The sequence below is a fragment of the Calliopsis andreniformis genome, chromosome 1 (genome assembly GCF_051401765.1).
Source record: "Calliopsis andreniformis isolate RMS-2024a chromosome 1, iyCalAndr_principal, whole genome shotgun sequence".
NCBI lineage: Eukaryota > Metazoa > Arthropoda > Insecta > Hymenoptera > Andrenidae > Calliopsis > Calliopsis andreniformis.
The window spans coordinates 7460562-7478988 of NC_135062.1; the positions used below are offsets into that span (position 1 = coordinate 7460562).

General features: G+C 33.0%; 2 protein-coding genes across 4 annotated transcripts in view; one reads left to right on the top strand and one right to left on the bottom strand.

The window, feature by feature from the left end:
- Positions 1–16682, top strand: part of Nep2 (M13 family metallopeptidase neprilysin 2) — a 30707-nt gene extending 14025 nt beyond the window's left edge. The window contains exons 2-10 of one of the 3 annotated variants that reach the window (XM_076382688.1): positions 4837–4985; positions 10344–10481; positions 11236–11481; positions 11905–12116; positions 12475–12651; positions 13029–13523; positions 14010–14301; positions 14388–14638; positions 15002–16682. In XM_076382688.1, the coding sequence (XP_076238803.1) occupies positions 4837–4985; positions 10344–10481; positions 11236–11481; positions 11905–12116; positions 12475–12651; positions 13029–13523; positions 14010–14301; positions 14388–14638; positions 15002–15340 (2299 nt within the window). In that variant the 3' untranslated portion in view covers positions 15341–16682. The remainder of the gene's footprint in view (positions 1–4836; positions 4986–10343; positions 10482–11235; positions 11482–11904; positions 12117–12474; positions 12652–13028; positions 13524–14009; positions 14302–14387; positions 14639–15001) is intronic. The other 2 variants (XM_076382697.1, XM_076382706.1) reach the window with 2 other exon arrangements.
- On the bottom strand, positions 16673–18336 carry Eif3g1 (eukaryotic translation initiation factor 3 subunit g1). Its single transcript, XM_076382718.1, has 3 exons — positions 18298–18336; positions 17530–17989; positions 16673–17454 (listed from the first exon to the last, which is right to left on the bottom strand). Exons 2-3 carry the CDS (start codon positions 17972–17974, stop codon positions 17042–17044), a joined length of 858 nt encoding a protein of 285 aa, XP_076238833.1. The 5' UTR covers positions 17975–17989; positions 18298–18336; the 3' UTR covers positions 16673–17041.
- Between the last annotated feature and the right edge of the window lie 91 nt (positions 18337–18427).

The following is an 18427-nucleotide window of genomic DNA, read 5'->3' on the forward strand; positions in this document are numbered from 1 at the left end:
TCAGACTTATCTAAAATTCTTCCTCATCTCGTACCTTCAGATTCAGACTCATCTAAAAGTTTCCATGCAACCTACACAAAATCAAATGACCTCTATGTACATACCTTCATCTAGCCACTAGTAACAGACACCTCAACAACAATTGACTGTCACTACACAATTCTTCCATTAGCTATTCTCCTTGCACATATCTAGACACAAACGGGTGTCATTTGCCAGAGGAACATTGTTCTCCGCGATCGATTCGAGAAGACTCGCAAATTAGGTTTCTCGCGAGTACAGGCCGTTGACTTGGCCAGTGCAACGCGGTGCAAGGTATCCCGATGCAACTTGTCCCTGGGGGAGGTCAGTACACTCGAGTTACACACCGCGTCGTGAACTTTATTCTACGTCTGCCAGCCGAACTATTCGACTTGAGAAATTGCATTAACGAAGCTAATTTATTTATATTGTCTTTATTGCATGCACTACCGCGGACGTACACTCCCTAGGAGCGCTTGGTTCTCATGCATCGGAGTAATCGCTAATTGTGCTTAAGTCTAATGTACAGAGATTGCTCTTCAATGTTTGCGGACTTGGTTTAAAAAGGTTCACAGACGTAATTTATTGTACGTAGAGTTATCCAATTGGCCGAAAAGTATCAAATGCATTATCAGTTTGAGTGGGTAACTTCTGTTCTACACGATTCTAGGTGACTTATTTCCCTAAGTAGATTTGATGTCTTATATCTCTTCTGGTTTGTTAAATAATCGTGATTTATTTTCATAGATAAGTTACACATACCTATACACGATAGAAATTCATTGCTTGTATATTAAGTAGATAATAAACATCAGAACATATTGGTTTATGCAATTGTTTTTTTTTTTTTCAACGAAAAATCGTTTACTAAAAAATTTAACATCGCTTGATTAAAGTTAGCTCCTTCGTAATCATTGATGACTAGTGGCATATCAAAATGAAAAATTTTGGTAAACGTTTTTCAGAAAGTGTGTATTTTACTATTTATTTATAGACTTACTTTTACAGAAAATAAAAAAAGCTTTAATACAATACCAAATCTATTAATTTTTGTAAAATAATATTCTTTCGTGTAATAAATATAATAATTGAGATTTATTTTATTTGCAACTGCTTCTATTTGTGCAGCAATAATTCCTACAGATATTCATTATCGTACATGATTCTAAACAATTTTATGTTTTTCGTTTATGGTCTTTAAAAGAAAATTGTCGATGACTTGCAACATTGTAGAGAAGCTTCGATTGTTGTATTTTTTGCTTCATTACGTGACAATATGTAATCTTTCCCACGTGACGAGAGGCATCAGTTTAAATCTAGTTAGCCTTGGATTGTTCTTTATTGACGAACGTTGCTGGGATTGATAACGATGATTAATTAAACAAGTATTCTAAAAACACGTACACACATCGTCTCAGTTACCTTAAATTCTCACGTTATAATTTTGCCCGTGAGTTGTATTTTCATGTTTGAATTACCATGAACATAAGACCACGAAGTAAAAATTATATTTTTTCTTTGTGTGAACTATAGTTTCAATTTAGATATTATCTACTAATTTCAAATTAGATTTAACAACAGACCTAGCTTAATACTTGCAACTATTCACTACTTGGCATTAATGGTTACTATTTCATTTTCTGTACTACTATTAGTAATAGTAATAGTCTATTTCTATGTGTACATTAATTTATATTACTTTTCACTTAATATACTTTCTATAGAATGTTACTTTCAAAAGAGGAAAGTTGAAGATATATCTCTCTATAAATAATTCAGTAGAAAATTCAGTAAGCTAAAAAGTCCCTTAAAAATAATTTCTGAAATAATCGAAAAATAATTGTTTCATAAAATTTTGGAAATAACGAACAAAAACAAATGCACTGAAATCCTAAAGATTTCGTTTGAAAATGAATCAGGCGCCTCTGAAATGAATGAATATGTAAATCATAATGTGTGGGCATTGAAATCTAATCTTGAAAATGCAGAATGACTATTCATAAGCAAACTTCATAAGTACCGCGGTCGGAAGCGCAGAAAACAGTCTATTAACCGAGTTACCTCACGATTGGTCGCCGATACGAGCTCCTTTCCACTATCGAAAGGCAATCGGGTTTCACATAAAGCCACGCTAAAACTATCGCGAGTGATTGCAACATTCTATCAGCCAGTTCCGCCATAATTATTTGCTGGGTGAAAGACCGCAGAGACTTACACTTACCGCAATAAAAAGTGCTTTTATCGATTCTGTTTTCATGATTCGACTTTCCACGGAATATTTTCGTATGTGGAAAAACACAGTTGAAGAAATAGAAATAGCGTTGTTGTGCTGCTGTTACATACAGGGTGTTCAAGAAAAGGTGTACCAAATTCTAAATCGTTAATATGTATAACGATTATTAAGATGAATAAAATTAATGAATTCTGATTGATTATAAAATTTTGAATACTATAAAGACGGCTTTTAAATTTCATTATAATCTACACCTTGTTCCTTATAATTTACTCCAAATTAGTTATACGTCAAGGTTTCTTTATTATAGGTGCCATACTTATTAAATTTCTTAAAGTGCCATATACGTATAGTGTCATAGAATCGATGAATCTAGGATAATCAAGTATTAAAGCTTGATATTACCTTTCTTGAACACCCTATATTTGGAAATACACCTTTTGTATTTCACCTAATCGATTCGATCGAACGTTACCTCGTTTTCAGTGGATATCAACTAATAAGATTTTCACTGTGAGACAATGGTCAATATTCATTTGTTAAGGTAACAACAATGACAGAAATAGCTTCTTCATTTGAAATCAATCGTAATTGCAGTAATTTATACTCTTACGTTTGTGGTTAAAAGAATGTGTGTCAATATTGACGCTTTTTGAAATCTTTTTTCAGGTACTTTCGGATTATTATAGATTATTTATCAACCTTTACAATATTTTCTGGAACCTGATATTTTTTTACTGAGTATCACATTTATTAAATTTAAAACTATTAAATCTACATTTACTAATTTGCAAAGATTGACAAATTTTAATATGATACTGTATCTTCTAAGTTACAAACGTTTATCATCAATGTTTTTTTCATTGTTACAAATTATAAGCTAATTTTTGTACTTATCTTAGAAGCTTTTGACACCATTATGTATGTTCATAATATTCCAATCTCATAAAATAAATATTATGGATCGAGTACCACAGCGTAAAAAAAATTTATAAAAATTTGAACATTTATCATAGTTTGAAAATTCGAGATCTCTTAGCATCTCTACAGGCAACTACGACTTTGTGAAATATGATGACATATTGCTCCCCAACTTGTAGCATTTCATTCATGCAAAACAAGATTTAATGACTGCCACTTAATAACTTTGTAATTATTTATGCTCAGGCACAATTCCTTGGCTACAATTCTTCAGCATTACGTAAAAGATAAATGTGTATAACCGTCCAACTAATATTTTTCTCCTCGTTATCAGCCATAAAAGTTAAAATGTTCAATGATTATCTACATTTCGAAATTTTACAATTTTAATCATTTTAAATAATTATGGACAATATAATAACTGCTTACGACAGTAGTCAAGGAATAAGAGTGTAATATTACTAGACTTCTGTAACTTTCACTAAATCTTGTTTTCATTTTTATAGCTTTACATAAAAATACTAAACGATCGCCATCACATGTTTAATAGCTTTTATTAAATTGGTAAGAAGCAATACATTTAAAACAGTTCACTCCTATTAGTACAGTGACAGTTACTATTGAAATAATTAAATTGTATTTTTTTATAAATTGTATTTATTGTAAATTTTGACCAACATTAACTTTTGAAAAACGAACGAACGCTGCTTTCAAAAAATATTCACTGATTATATTTCACTACTTCACCCGTTTGTTGACTTTGACTAAAATCGGAAATCGTCGCTTGAGTAATAAATCTCGTCAGTTTCTTCCAAGGACAAAACAGGCAAAAAATGGAGATTGTCAATCATTACTGCTCACTAGCATGCAAGCAATTTGAAATTCAAATACGAAAAACGCTATTCTAAAATATCAAAATTATTCAGTGCTGTTAACTGACTCGTAAATCCTTGGTACTTTCTAAAATAACCAAGAATTCGCACTTAAGGATCCCCCTGTACATATACATATTCCTTTTTTTCTTTCATTCACATCTTTGAAGTCTAAAAGAACACCATAGCATTGCGAACACGTAAAATGAGTTAAGCGCTTATATTCATTGCAAACAAAATGTATGTTCTTTGATCTCAGTTTTGTAAAACTCTTTGGTCACAAGAGTCTTGAACCACAGTATTATAATACGTAGAAATAATATAATAAAACTCTGTCTCTGTTATAGAAAATGATTTTATACAGGGAAATTATACAATATTAGAGTTTATTAATTACTGAAAAACAACTCAATAATTTTCATCATAAGTTACCTATAATTGGATTGCGAATTTTTATACAACTATGACATAAATCTTTAAAAATATCGTGAAAAATGTGTAGGGTTGAATAAAAATTGTACTCTTTGCATTTATTGATTACATATGTTTCGAATTTCGACCTGTTTCTATATTAAATAGCTACAAACTTTGTATTTTACATAAATTTCTGCAGACTAGTTATAATGTTCGTAACACCTATCACTATGTGTACCTAAAGTTAGAGAAGACTATTCTTCGATAACAGTGTATCATAAAAACATGATTTTGTAAATCAATCTACATAAAAGTAGAATATACTTACAGTGTCAGACACATCATTTGAATAATATCTGATTTTTTTTATTCCAGAAATCCAACATGGTGGAAGAGACGATCGGCGCTGGAACGTGGATTAACAGTGATAGCAGTTTCCGGTATCCTTCTCTGCGTCGCATTAGCCATTGCACTTGGAGTTTTAGCGGCAAATACTGCCACCTGCAATGTTTCGTCCAAGAACGGTAAGGAACTTCAAACAGCTTCGTTCAACGTCCTACCGTGCAATGAGAAAATAATCTGCACTGCTTTTTATTAAATCTGCAGACACTTATAAAACCTACAGCAATCAGTATTCTACAAATCTGCTAGTAACCTAAAAAAAAATGATCAAGTCAGCGACTCGAATAACTTATCAATACGCTCCCTAAACAATGCAACTGTTATCATACAGCAGACGCGAAGTTACCATTATAATTGATGCCACATTAAACGTCTCCCATTGATTTAACTTCAACGAACATACATATTCTCATTCCTATTATCTCATCATGCAAACCGTGAACATATCAATTCTCTCTACAATTGCATAATCAACAGTGGACATCAAAAGGATTCCTCAGGATTCCTGTTTGTCCTGAAAGAACAAACGGACGAGCGTAAAAACCGGTTTCTCTGCTGTAATCTGCAATCTTCTCTTCACAATTGTTACGTGTGCACCAAAAAATGACCGAGACTTCCCACTGGCTTATTCTTTTCTTTCTTTTGATTTTTTGCCAGACTTTTCAGACGAGAAACGATTATGGTATGCGATCCCGACGCGAACTACGGTTACTTTTACGGTAGTTCAATAACGGTATCATGGGTACACTGAAAGCAGTATAAAAAAGAAATCCCAACCACGTGAAAGCTGACCCGACGAGCTTACGACCGAGTCGTCGTAAATTTTATTGACAGCTCATGTCGCGCGTGACCTGCTTCCTAATTGATTCGCCCCCGCGAACCGACGCATCTTTTGTGACTGTAATTCACGAAAAATATAAAAGATTAAGAATTATTAAGTCATTTTAAAAATATTTGCATTCTTCGTTGTTTTCAAATCACAAGTTATAGGTATCTATCACCTAAAACTTTTTGTCTTCTAAGACCTATGAAAGGAAAAAGAATTTTGTATAATCATTACAGAGGTGGGCAAGTTACATATTAGATTCAAAGTAAAAAAAATGGAAAATAAATATTGTTTTTTTAAATAGCAATGTAATTGCCTTTTGTTTGCATGAATATATTTAGAATGTATTCCTTTGTATGTAATTAGCAAATTACTTATATTTGATACATTTCTAATTATTAATGTCTTCACAATATGTTTTCATTATTTCGGTTCTCAGTTTATCTGAGATTCCATTCAACAAAAATATGTAATATATACCCTAAAAATACTTTAATCAGTATGTGTAAGTTATTCTCAAGATATGGAAGCAACTTCCGTGATTTTCACTCGATCAAGAAAAGGGTTCGCAAGTATGATAATTAACTACTTCTCTGTCTCACGAAGGAACTAAATTACGAATCAGTAAATGAAAATATATCTTGAAATTACTGAACACGTGAAAAGATTGTGTTGAGTCCAACACTTTGCACACCTCTGTAAATAGGAACCAGTTTCAACCGAATCGATTACTAGTAGGTAATGTTTTGAAAGTTGAAAGAAAAATTTTAAAATCATAATGTTATGAATTATCTTAATATTTATAATTTTAAAGGTCCATTATTATCGTTATACATGCAGGCTGTTCCAGGATCAACAGTTCAAAGAAAGTCTTTTATAAAAAATAAATCGAATATATAAAAAAAATTTATTTAAAAAAGTCGACTTTCAGTTTTATAATTACATAACTGGGTAGACATATGTACACTAAATTACAGTTTGTGGCGCTCAAGGGGTACAGATTTCTACTTGACAGTAGATTAAGTCGATGGTCAGACTACAGATGTATCTCTGATCTCGTGTTCTCGTTAAACGTCAGAAACTGCATACAACTTTTCTGTACTCGTATTCAGATGAAATTCAAATTCAATTTTCTCAATAACAATATCAGTTTAAATATTTCGAGTTTCCGTATATGATATAGGATCACCACTATTCCATTTAGACTGCGAGTTCTGGAACACATTATACGTGTGCATATTACAAAACCAAATGAAAGTTAATATCTTTCAGAAGCAAAACTGATCAATTATCTGCATACTTTGATTTTTCCTGTCACGGAATAATAAATTTGAAAATGGTTCCTAAATAATGATAGTTTGTAGCCAAGAATTTAACATTTTCGAGACGAAACTGAAATATACAACTCTTAACATCATCAATTTTGTCTGACTCTATTGTCATATCTTTTTCTCAAAATTTTAGCGTTGCTTTCAAATGGAATCGAAAGTTTCGCAGTCCCTTTTAAACTGACCTCTACTGTTGCGCACGCTGTTATTCTCTCGACAATAACGTAGCAACTTCCTCTCTGACCCTGTATCTCTCTATTCTATTCTGACTTTAATAACAATCGAACAACAAACGGTGATCGTTTATTTAATCCGAAACGCGTAATTTGACGTCAAAAATAATGACGTCAAAGAAAACGTAGCGGTATTGACGCACCAGGGTAAATTACTATTGTTTCCAAAGTGACTAATACGTGGACCAGGTTGTACTCTTCGATCACATCTTCTCGGGATTGTGTACTGTTCGATTGTATATTTTGATCGAGTATCGGCCACCCGCGGGAGTTCATAAAAGTTTCGACTGAGTCATCAGAATATTTCTGTGTGTTGGTTTTTTGTTAATCGGTGGCGCCGAGAAAATGTCTTTCTCTTTATTTAACTAAACTTTGTAGTTTGCATACACGAAATGTGTTCTCGAAAATTTCAGTAAAAATTATATAAAATAACTGATTGTCTACTATTGCAATACAATATTTTAGACGCTTTTTATATTGAAGTCGCGTTTATGGTGTCGCGCTAGCTGACACAATTTTACGAAAACTAATGAACAGGTGTAATTCAAATACATATATACACAAATAAACATAGATGTCTCTTAGTGTTTCAATTTATTTAATGAATCCTATGTTTTACTCGTATAACTAAACAAAATTGAATAATAAATGTAGATACAAATCTTCTTAAATACATAAAAATAATTTCGAACGACAAGGTCATTCGTATGCATTGATTATTTTAGATTACATAATACAGCCAACAATACCAAAATCACGTCCACTAAAAAAGACACCTTTTTACGCAAAAGATTTTCTATTATTCACATGTTTCGAACTATTTTTTATCTTCATCTGCTTATTAAAATGTGTATAACTAAAGTCACAATGCTTCTCATTAAATCAATAATTCATTATTCGTTATTATATTACAAGATTTCAAAGATGGTCTATTTTCTCATCTAGACTGCATTGCCCCCGCACTCGATTTCTCACAAATGTGAATCAGTTTCTCATAAATCATTTGACTCACCTGGTGCAACCCTCACTTGTTCTCCGATGCAGAGCAATTCGATGGTGACTAACAGAAGCAAAGGAAGTAATGAAAATAATCCTGAGTTCGCGAAAAACTGTTTTTGAAACGGCAAATGTAAATACACTCGGATGAATCAGTTCCCGAAGTTTTGATTGTAAGAGGCACCGCGTCAGAAATTCGTACGGTAGCTCATTCAAAGGTAGTAAAGAGGTTCAAAGAGAAGCAAATCGCGAAAAGAACAATATACAATCAACGTGTAACATCGATTAGATAATTTAGGGGTTGGAGAGATTACGTTTTCGTTTACCGTATTCTCAGTGGTTTGAAGTATGGGAAATTAGCGAACGCGTAACATTGACCCATTTAGAAGGATCCATTAACTCTTTATCTTGAAAAAATTAATTTTAAGATATTGGTGATATAGGGATCGCGTCGGTGAGGGTCTGCAAGAAGAAGAATATGTTCTTTGTCACATAAAACTTTATATAGCTTATGCCATAATAATAATAATATTAAGAATAGTAAAATAATAAAATTAAACATTTTTTATTTAATTTTCAAATGCAACAAATTTTATTTACTGACATACACTTTTATTAAGTCTATGAAAATTCGTTTTACGTATTTATTTTGAACGAAAGTTCGATAATATTTTGTGACAAATAAGTACCTATTTAATAAATTATAAAAAACAGCACATACATTTAAAAATATGTGCCTTCCTCATAAAAGATGTAAAATTTCTTTTTGAACAAGTAGGTAGTGATCGATAGAAATATTTATTTTTATGGTAGATAATATAATTAGTTCATATTTTTTTTGTATAACAAAGTATATTAAAATAAACTAAGGGACCAATAAATAATACAGATCCATACAGTAACTAATTAATAACTTTTATTAATAATTACACTTTTATTCTTTTAGTGATGATACAGTCTTTCTAATAAATTTGTATTCGTCTCTTAATTATTTATCTTTTCAAAATGTTGTCTTACGCGTAAATTAGCATAGTTATGATAGCTGATACAAATGCATACCTACATATCCATACACTGCATTAACAAATTTTGAACTGCGTATCCACGAACCTCTTTTTTAATTTCGCCTTACAAATTCCAAGAATAAAATATTTATTGATTTATTAAGACTAAACGTATGATTTAAAAAGATATTCCCAACGGCCAATTAATATCTGTATTTGCTGTGCGTGATCCTTGCTAATTGATTTGGAATCATTCATAAATTAAAACCAAACAAACCTCATAATTCAATGTGGAGGAAAATTCATCGAAAGATTTCTGCAAAACATCAAAATCGCTATTTATATATTTGCTATAACAAACTGCTATAACTTTCGTTGAGCGATAGACAAATAATTATTTATACATGGTATATCAATAAAAACAGATATCGATTCATCAATAATACCAAAATTTTTTCAAATACAAAATAATGTATTGAAAAACGTGTTTTGTTCGCTAGGGCTCATTTTAAATTGTAAAGCCTCTATTTATACATCCTAGAACTAAAATTTTTCAAAGATTATCTTAAAAATTTTAAAAAATTGGCTGTGGATATTTCTTCTAAAATATTTTACAAATTCAAATGATTCCACGGACCTTAATCAATTTTTCTCGCGATTCCTTTCACATCAATTTGGAAGAGAAGAAAGCTTCCCCTTTACAACAGCTTCTCAAAAGTTAACATACGATTTTTTGTCATAATTTTATTGCACTTTATATGAAAGGTGTGCTACTGCAATAAAATAAAAGCTTTTGTGTAGCTATAGATTGCAAATCACTTCCAAAATGATAATGTTATAGCTTCATCGCTTCGTAAGGGAGATTTAAATAACTTATTTTTGATCGTTTACTTAAAATAACTTCGTTACGTACATCCTCAAAGAAATCATCTAGCAAGACGTTATTTGTTAATTGATCAATGCTTCAACCATGTTCACTAATGAGCTATTTATTACTGCAGCTTAGCGAGATTCGTTTACTAACCATCATTAACATAATCGTGTTCCCTTTTGTTTTGTCACTGCACCTGCATTCACGCCTGCACGAGAGTAGATCCTGTTAATTCGGCTGGATTGCCGTCTACAGCCGACGCCCTGAATGGATATCACAACAACAAAAACATTCATATTATAGACAGAGGTCCACTTTGCGAGGAAGAAGTCTGCTACACGCCAGAATGCGTCCATACGGGTCAGTAAAATATCTCGTGTCCTAGTACTAAATTTCACAGGCTCAATGCACAGAGAAATGAAATGGCAAATGGAGTATAGCATCAGATATGATAGTGCAAAACCAAAAAATTGCTACCAATATTACCATTTGGATACATAAAAAGCTGAATTTAAGAAAAGAAGTTCTTTAGACTTAGAATTTATGAATTTAATTTAAAGCCAGACATCAGAATTCTTTGGAAAAAGTTAAAAAGAAACTTGAAAAACATTGTGCTAAATGTGTTGAACGTCGAATAGAGTGATTATGTGAAATAGTATATTGCAATGGTGACTAAATTTTATGCTAAGAGGAACCATATCTTATCCACCAAAAATATTATAGAGTCGAATTGCTTTATTGGAACAGTATATAGTTAAAATATATTTAGTAGATGTCATTGTTAAACTAAGAATACGTAGAAGTTTATTATAATTTTATTTTAATTCATTTTACAATGAAGGCTGAGGAGCATCAGTAAGTGTCTAGAAAGGTCATAGTTTGGCTACACTTGTCATATAGGTATCATAACTCTAACAAAGTCATTTCCTTTTTGGTCAGGTCAAGAATTTTTCTATCTCTTCCCTTTATTACAAATAAATTTGTAAGTATCCATTGCTATACTCTACACCTCACAGTTAATCAAGTTCTACTCCATTTATTTCATTTCTACGTACATTAGGGCTATCTCCCATCGAATTTGCATTAATCGTTCTAAACGGTCTTGTAACATCAGCCTCCAGGATATTGAAGAACATGGACGTTGAAGTAGAACCCTGTGACGACTTTTACGACTTCGCTTGCGGTGGTTTCTTGAAGGCCACCAGTATTCCTGATGACAAGACCACTGTAAACACGTTCACCGAGATCAACGACCAACTGCAGAATCAGCTAAGGGCTAGCATTGAGGAGAAAAGCGCACCAAATGAGCCGAAACCATTCACGCTTGCCAAGAATTTGTACAAAGCTTGTATGAACAAAAGTAAGTATACCATGTTCGGTAATTTCGTGTCATAAAAAATTATAATGTAACTTTGTTATTGATGTAAGAATGGGGACTAGAAATGAATTAGAAATTTCAAAAGAACATGAAACATAAGGTAAGGAGGCCAGGATCTAGAAAAGAGGCTTAGAAACTAAGCTATAGTATGAACTATGAGAAAAAATGGGGAACTAAAAGAAGGGAGAAATATAAGAAAGGAGAATGCTTTTCTATTCAACAACCAGTTTCAAGCAACGTTTTTATGTAATTTAAATACACTCAAGTAAATAGAGTATCAACTTTAAACAAGCTTTCTAATCAATTCTTAAAAAATTTATGCCTCTTTTAACACAGAGTAAATCACACACTTCATTATCTCTGTTTTCATTAGTATCTAAGTAAACCTTAATTCTGTGATTTTAGCGGTGATTGAAGATCAAGGTTTAGATCCTTTGCTAAAAATTTTGCAAACACTCGGTGGCTGGCCAGTGCTGGAGGGCGACAAGTGGAACGAAAATGGATTCGATTGGAAAGAATCAGTATACAATTTCCGCAGGATAGGCTACTCCATCGATTACTTCATTGATTTCAGTATCAGCATCGATCTGAAGAATAGCACGTCGCGATTAATCGATGTATGTAAAAAATGTCAAATATAAACGATTTTTTTCTTTTTGAACCCAAAATGACGACATATACCTAGTGTTAAAAAATGTTAGTCTTTAGTATTTACCGTGAAATCGTTTGCAAACGAATTATTTTAACAGAAAAATGTGTTATTCGTAAAATATTGTGCAAGTTAGTAATGTCAATGCAACTAGTTTTAAAGTTTGCAATGTTATACCATTTGGTGGCATTGCGCAAATAAGAATTAGTAAGCAAACAATTTTTGTTTCCTAGTAAAATCAATACTTGTGAACGTTTTTAGCATGTTCAGTAATGATAATCGAATTTAAAGTGATACGTATTGATGAAAACTCATTTATCTTACAGCTCGATCAAGCATCCCTCGAACTGTCGCGCGAATATTTGGTCAAAGGCTTCGACGACAAAATCGTGCAAGCATATTACAGTTACATGGTCGATATCGCAACAATTCTAGGAGCTGACAAAGACAGAGCAATGAAGGAACTGAAAGAATCGCTGGAATTTGAAATGAATCTTGCCAATGTGAGTTTAAGTACAATAATTTTAAAGATTAAAATCTTCTTTCTAGACTTCTTGTCTATTCATTCTACTTAATAATCAATTTTTGAAATATGGAAGATTTTTGCTCAATTATTCGCAACAAATTAAAGTATTACACAATTACATATTTTCATATGGATTTTTACGCTTAAAATATTTTCAAACAACAATCTAACATTTCTGCATTTTCTTTAAAACATGAGAAAACACTATTCGTGTGTTTCTTTAAAATTAAAATTTTTTATTTTAATAGTAAATTAATTAGAGACTTCTAAATATGCTTGTTCTTGTTAAACAACCAAAAATAATTAGCACTTATTTAAATGTTTGCATTATATTACAAAATATCAATTTTCTAGATTTCCTTGCCAAACGAGAAACGTCGTAACGCTACTCTTCTCTACAACCCCATGACAGTTCGAACATTGTCTAAAAATTACCCCAGCATACCATGGAAAGAATACATTAACAAAATATTAGCGCCAGTAGTTCAGGTCGATGAAAACGAAGTTATAAGTGTTAGCGTTCCTAGTTTCATTTCTGACTTGGAGAAGCTGTTGGCCGTCACTCCAAAAAGGGTACAAGCTAATTATGTAATGTGGAGAGTAGCTGCTGCATCAGTGAGCTATTTGACAGAGGATATTCGGAAAAGGCAGTTGCAGTACTCGACAGCTTTAAGTGGGAAAACAGAAAGAGAACCAAGATGGAAAGAGTGCATCCATACCGTTTCCAGTAGCTTGAGCCTAAGCGTTGGTGCTCTCTACGTTAGGAAGTACTTCAAGGAAGATGCCAAAAAGAATGCTATGGAGATGGTTGCGGATATCAAGGATGAGTTCACAAAGATACTGAAAAAGGTACGTTGAACGTTCATAAAATAAATATAATTTCCTGTTCATCTGGTTTGAACACCTCGAAAGATGTAGCAAAACCTTAGCACTTAATGCTATTCCCCAAATCCGCAACACTACTAAGAAATATGACACAGCAGTTTAGTCCATATTAGTATGGAATATCAGTACTCATGTTTTTAGATGGACGATTTAAAAAAGTGAAAATTAAAATAGATTGTTCAACAGGCTTTTTATTCGTTCTATGATAGGTGTAATAAGTTCTACTCTTTAAATACTAAGTTTAATTTTGAAATCCTCGAGTAAGTATATTTCTTGGCCAGAAAATGAGAACATTTACTATGCATAACCAGGATGCTGCATTTAAGAAAAAATGAATAATTATACTTAATAGACTTTCTTAAAAGAGGGAATTGTTTTACTTTTCTTCGATATAAACTGTAATTTAAAAAGACAAATGCTATAATCATGTGCAATATATTTGTCCCTCAGGTCGACTGGATGGACGACGAGACTAGAAAGAGCGCTTTGAAAAAAGCAGCATCCATGGCTACCCATATCGCGTACCCAGATGAACTGTTGGACGACAAGAAATTAGAGAAATTCTACGAAAAACTAGAGCTGAGTGGCGACAACTATATGAAGAGCATCTTGAACTTGACTCTTTTCGGAATAGACTATACGTTTGGTAAACTAAGGAAACCTGTGAACAAAACCGACTGGCTGGCTCATGGAAGACCAGCAATCGTCAACGCATTCTACTCGTCCATTGAAAACAGCATCCGTACGTATTTAATAACAAAAATTGTATAGCGAAAAATACACAAATAAAAAAATTAAAGAATAAACGTTCACGTAACGCTTTTATAGAATTCCCTGCTGGCATCCTCCAAGGCGCTTTCTTTAACAACGATCGACCGAAGTACATGAACTACGGTGCCATCGGGTTTGTCATTGGCCATGAAATAACACATGGCTTCGACGATCAGGGCAGACAATTCGATGGCAATGGGAACCTCGTTGATTGGTGGGCACCACAGACAAAAGAAAAGTATGTGAAGAAAGTTGAATGCATCATTCATCAATATGGGAACTATACCGTGGAAGAAGTTGGCCTAAAAGTAAGGAACACATCCTCTTATTTACTGTTTTTCTTATCTTTTGATGCAAAATTAAAAAAAATTCCTACCAGATTATTTGTTTTATAACTTAATTTCAAACTAAAATCAATATTTCCTTTTAATATTTTGTTTCAAATTAGATATTTGAATCCTTCCATTATGAATCATTTTAATTACTTTGGTATTTTTTGTGTTAAACGCCTTATCAAGCGTTACACTCCTTTCATTCAAACCACATTGTACATAAATCGATGAATCGACAGCTTCGCGTAAACCTATGTTATTTATTATGAATATTCGAATCACTTGACGTCATTCATAAATGAATGAATAATTAATATCAAACTCTGTTTCCTCTGACAGCTAAATGGTATAAACACTCAAGGCGAAAACATCGCGGACAACGGAGGAATAAAAGAAGCCTATTACGCGTACAAGGAATGGGTAAGGCGAAATGAGCCAGAGCTACGATTACCAGGGCTTCCATACACGCCAGAGCAATTGTTCTGGATAAGCGCCGCGAATACCTGGTGCAGCAAGCACAGGCCGGAAGCGATGAAGCTTCGCATCACGATTGACTTCCACAGTCCTGGGAAGTTCCGTGTTTTGGGACCACTCTCGAACATGGAAGAATTTTCGAAGGACTTCAATTGCCCTGTTGGTTCGAAGATGAACCCCGAGAAGAAGTGCTCCGTCTGGTAAACAGCGGACGAATCGATGAGAAATGTTAAAGAAGCGGCTGGTTGATATTGGTCGAACTTGATCTTCAATCTGTCGAAGAAGGAGAGCGTTTGCGGTCGAGCAAGTTTTCAGAGATATCGCTGAGAACGACTTTCCTGCTTGACGGAGACTATTTTTCGTACGAATAAAATTGATAAAGCGCAGATCTTGATGGATCGCCATGGATCTAGATGGATCGCCATGGATCTTGATGGAATTTACTAGAAGGGAATAACAGTGATGGTGCTTGATGGGTGGAACTGATGGAATTCAAGGTTGAAGCACGACCGTGCTCAAGAGGAAGACCTCTCAGATAGGCCCAAAGGGATCCTCGTCTTCGTAAACGAAAAGCTTGAATTGCGCGGTTGCACGGCACATCTACTAACATTGTTTGCTAATATATACATATAAGTTTTTTTTATAAGAGAAAAAATTATAGTTGGACAAGTATTATAAATAAGGAGAAACAATGAAACCGAACGGCGCGTCATGAGGATTTTAAATTTTGTATAATTGTGTTTAGAAATTGAGGAAACCTGTTGGGTTTAATTGTTGAAGACATAAACACGTTAAGCTGTGATGATTTTATAGAAATCGACAATAAATATATTAACAAGGTTTTTCGGTTAAGCCTCTAGGATGACGCGCAAAGAAGTATGATTGCATTGTTAGTATAGTTTAGGATAATATTGTTTTACAGGAGTAGAAGTTAATACGCGTTTTCTTTCTCTTTTTTGCTATCTGTATAATATTCGTTAAGCTCCATTGAGCAGCGTGAGTTGTTGAATAGAGTTACCACTTCGAAGTACTTAGGCAACATAGTATTAATGCATAGGTTTTAACGTACATATAACGAAAAGCGCTTGTTGTTACTTTTCTACTGTTTTATTTTTTTTCTGCATGTACGTATACCACGTTTCAAACTTTTATTTGTATTGTAATTTCGTTCTTTCATTTGCAATGACAATTGTACCGCGTAGGGTTTAACAGAACCGCGATACTCGTATTTATTGCAATGCCGTATTATTTTAAGTTAAAACTGAACGAATAAATGTATTTAGTGTATTTGTTGAATATACAGTTTTAATATAAAAAAGGAGAACATTGAACGAGAGTTTGACGTCATGTATTGTAGATCTGATAAGCGACGAATTGGATACAACTTTTTTGCGAGTGTTATTAACCAGGAAACGTTAGTGACTTTTCTTGAACATTATTTATTAGATATATTTTTTAACACTATACGGTTCCTTGTGCAAAAGATACTTAATAATATCTTCTGTTATTAGGAATTGTTAATTAATAAACACAAAATATCATGGTACATGATTTATTTTCAATCAAAAAGAAATTAAAAATACAAATAGTATTACCGTCTTCTTTTTTACAATAGCAAATGGAGAATAAGCTTGATTAAAAAAAGCTGTAAATAAATTGTGACACCAGAAGCAGAAAGCCTAATTTGCAAGTTAATGAAATATATAACATTACATTAATACTATTCACATTCTCTTAAATATATACCCCACTATATCTTATAATTCAGTATACGTTAAAAGTTGACATCAAGCATTAAATCTTTCTCTGCTCCTGGTGTCACAACTAAACACAGTTGAGTACATTCCCCTACATTTTCATGTCACTGAATTCGAATAATTTCAAATATTAATTTCTTATTTAAGTCTAATTATTTTGCGACTGTGGCTTTGACCAGTCTACATTCAAAATTAAATGATCATAACCATAACCGTTAAGCGTTGCAATAGCTTTTGCTGCTTCCATTCTGTATTTGAAGTGTACATATGCAAAACCTTTGCAAAGATTGGTCTGCTTATCTTTCGGAAGGTAAAATTTAAGAACAGATCCAAATGGTTTAACAAGTTCATCCAAATCTGCGTCTGTAGTACTCTCCGATAAATTAGAAATACGAATGGTGGTAATATCATCACGCCTCTGCATTTGCATAGCGTCCCCACGTTTGTTACCTCCATCACGCATACCAGGTGGAATATATTTGCTACCTTGAGGTTTCAACTCTGTCATTGCACTAGGAGCAGCAGCACTGACAAGTGGTTTCTTATCATCTGGTACTTTTCCTAAAAATTAAGTCACATAGAATCAAGAACATGAAACAATTCTTTTGAATATAAGTTCATGTCGATGAAATATACCTCCAGCAAGAACAGTATCTTTGTAAGGACACTTTGATGTCCAATGGTCTCCGTTACAGTTACGACATTTGACAACACCCTTGTCTCCCATATGCTTCAATTTATCGAGATTATCTTCTTCAACTTTGTTTTCTTCTTCTTTACTGGAAATAAACTGCATGAAAACATCTTCACCACCGACTGTAGTGGCAGGATTGGGACCAGGTCTATCATCTGCAGAATCTCCAAATTTTGCCCAGTTCTTACGTGCAGCAATCGACTTTGAAACTATACGCCTCTCAATCTTATATGTGCGAACCACTTTGACCTTTTTGTTATCTGAGTTGTATTTGTATTCTGTGAGAATTTTAAATCCATTATCATAAGTTTCTGAAGGTGGAGGTAATGCTCCTCCCTCCTCCTCTACTTCGTCAGCCCAGCTGGATTTCACCTCTGCTACTGGCATTTCTGAAATTCAGAACTACCGCCAACAAAAATTATTTTCCATTCCAATTCTACAAATTAGCCAACAATTAATAACAAAATTTGAGTAAACTTTTACTTTTCCAAACAATACCAGATTCACGCAATGGCATTGAAATATATGACAGATATGACACGATAATTTATAGGTTAGATCACAAAATTAGATACATAATGCAAATATATCAGTGATGTTACTATCATTTACTAATAACTAATCACAAGTGATTATAAAATGACACAACTAGTCATCGAACACAGCAATAGAAATGCAGAATATTCCTTTTCTAGATGAAGAACAATTACCAAACACGTTTGCGTTGTAAAAACGTAAAGCTGATCGATATTCAGAAAATTTTATATTTCCCTAAAAAAGTGTTAAGTAAATAATTATATCATAAAGTAGTCTCAAGTGTGTTACAGAATCGAAATGAAT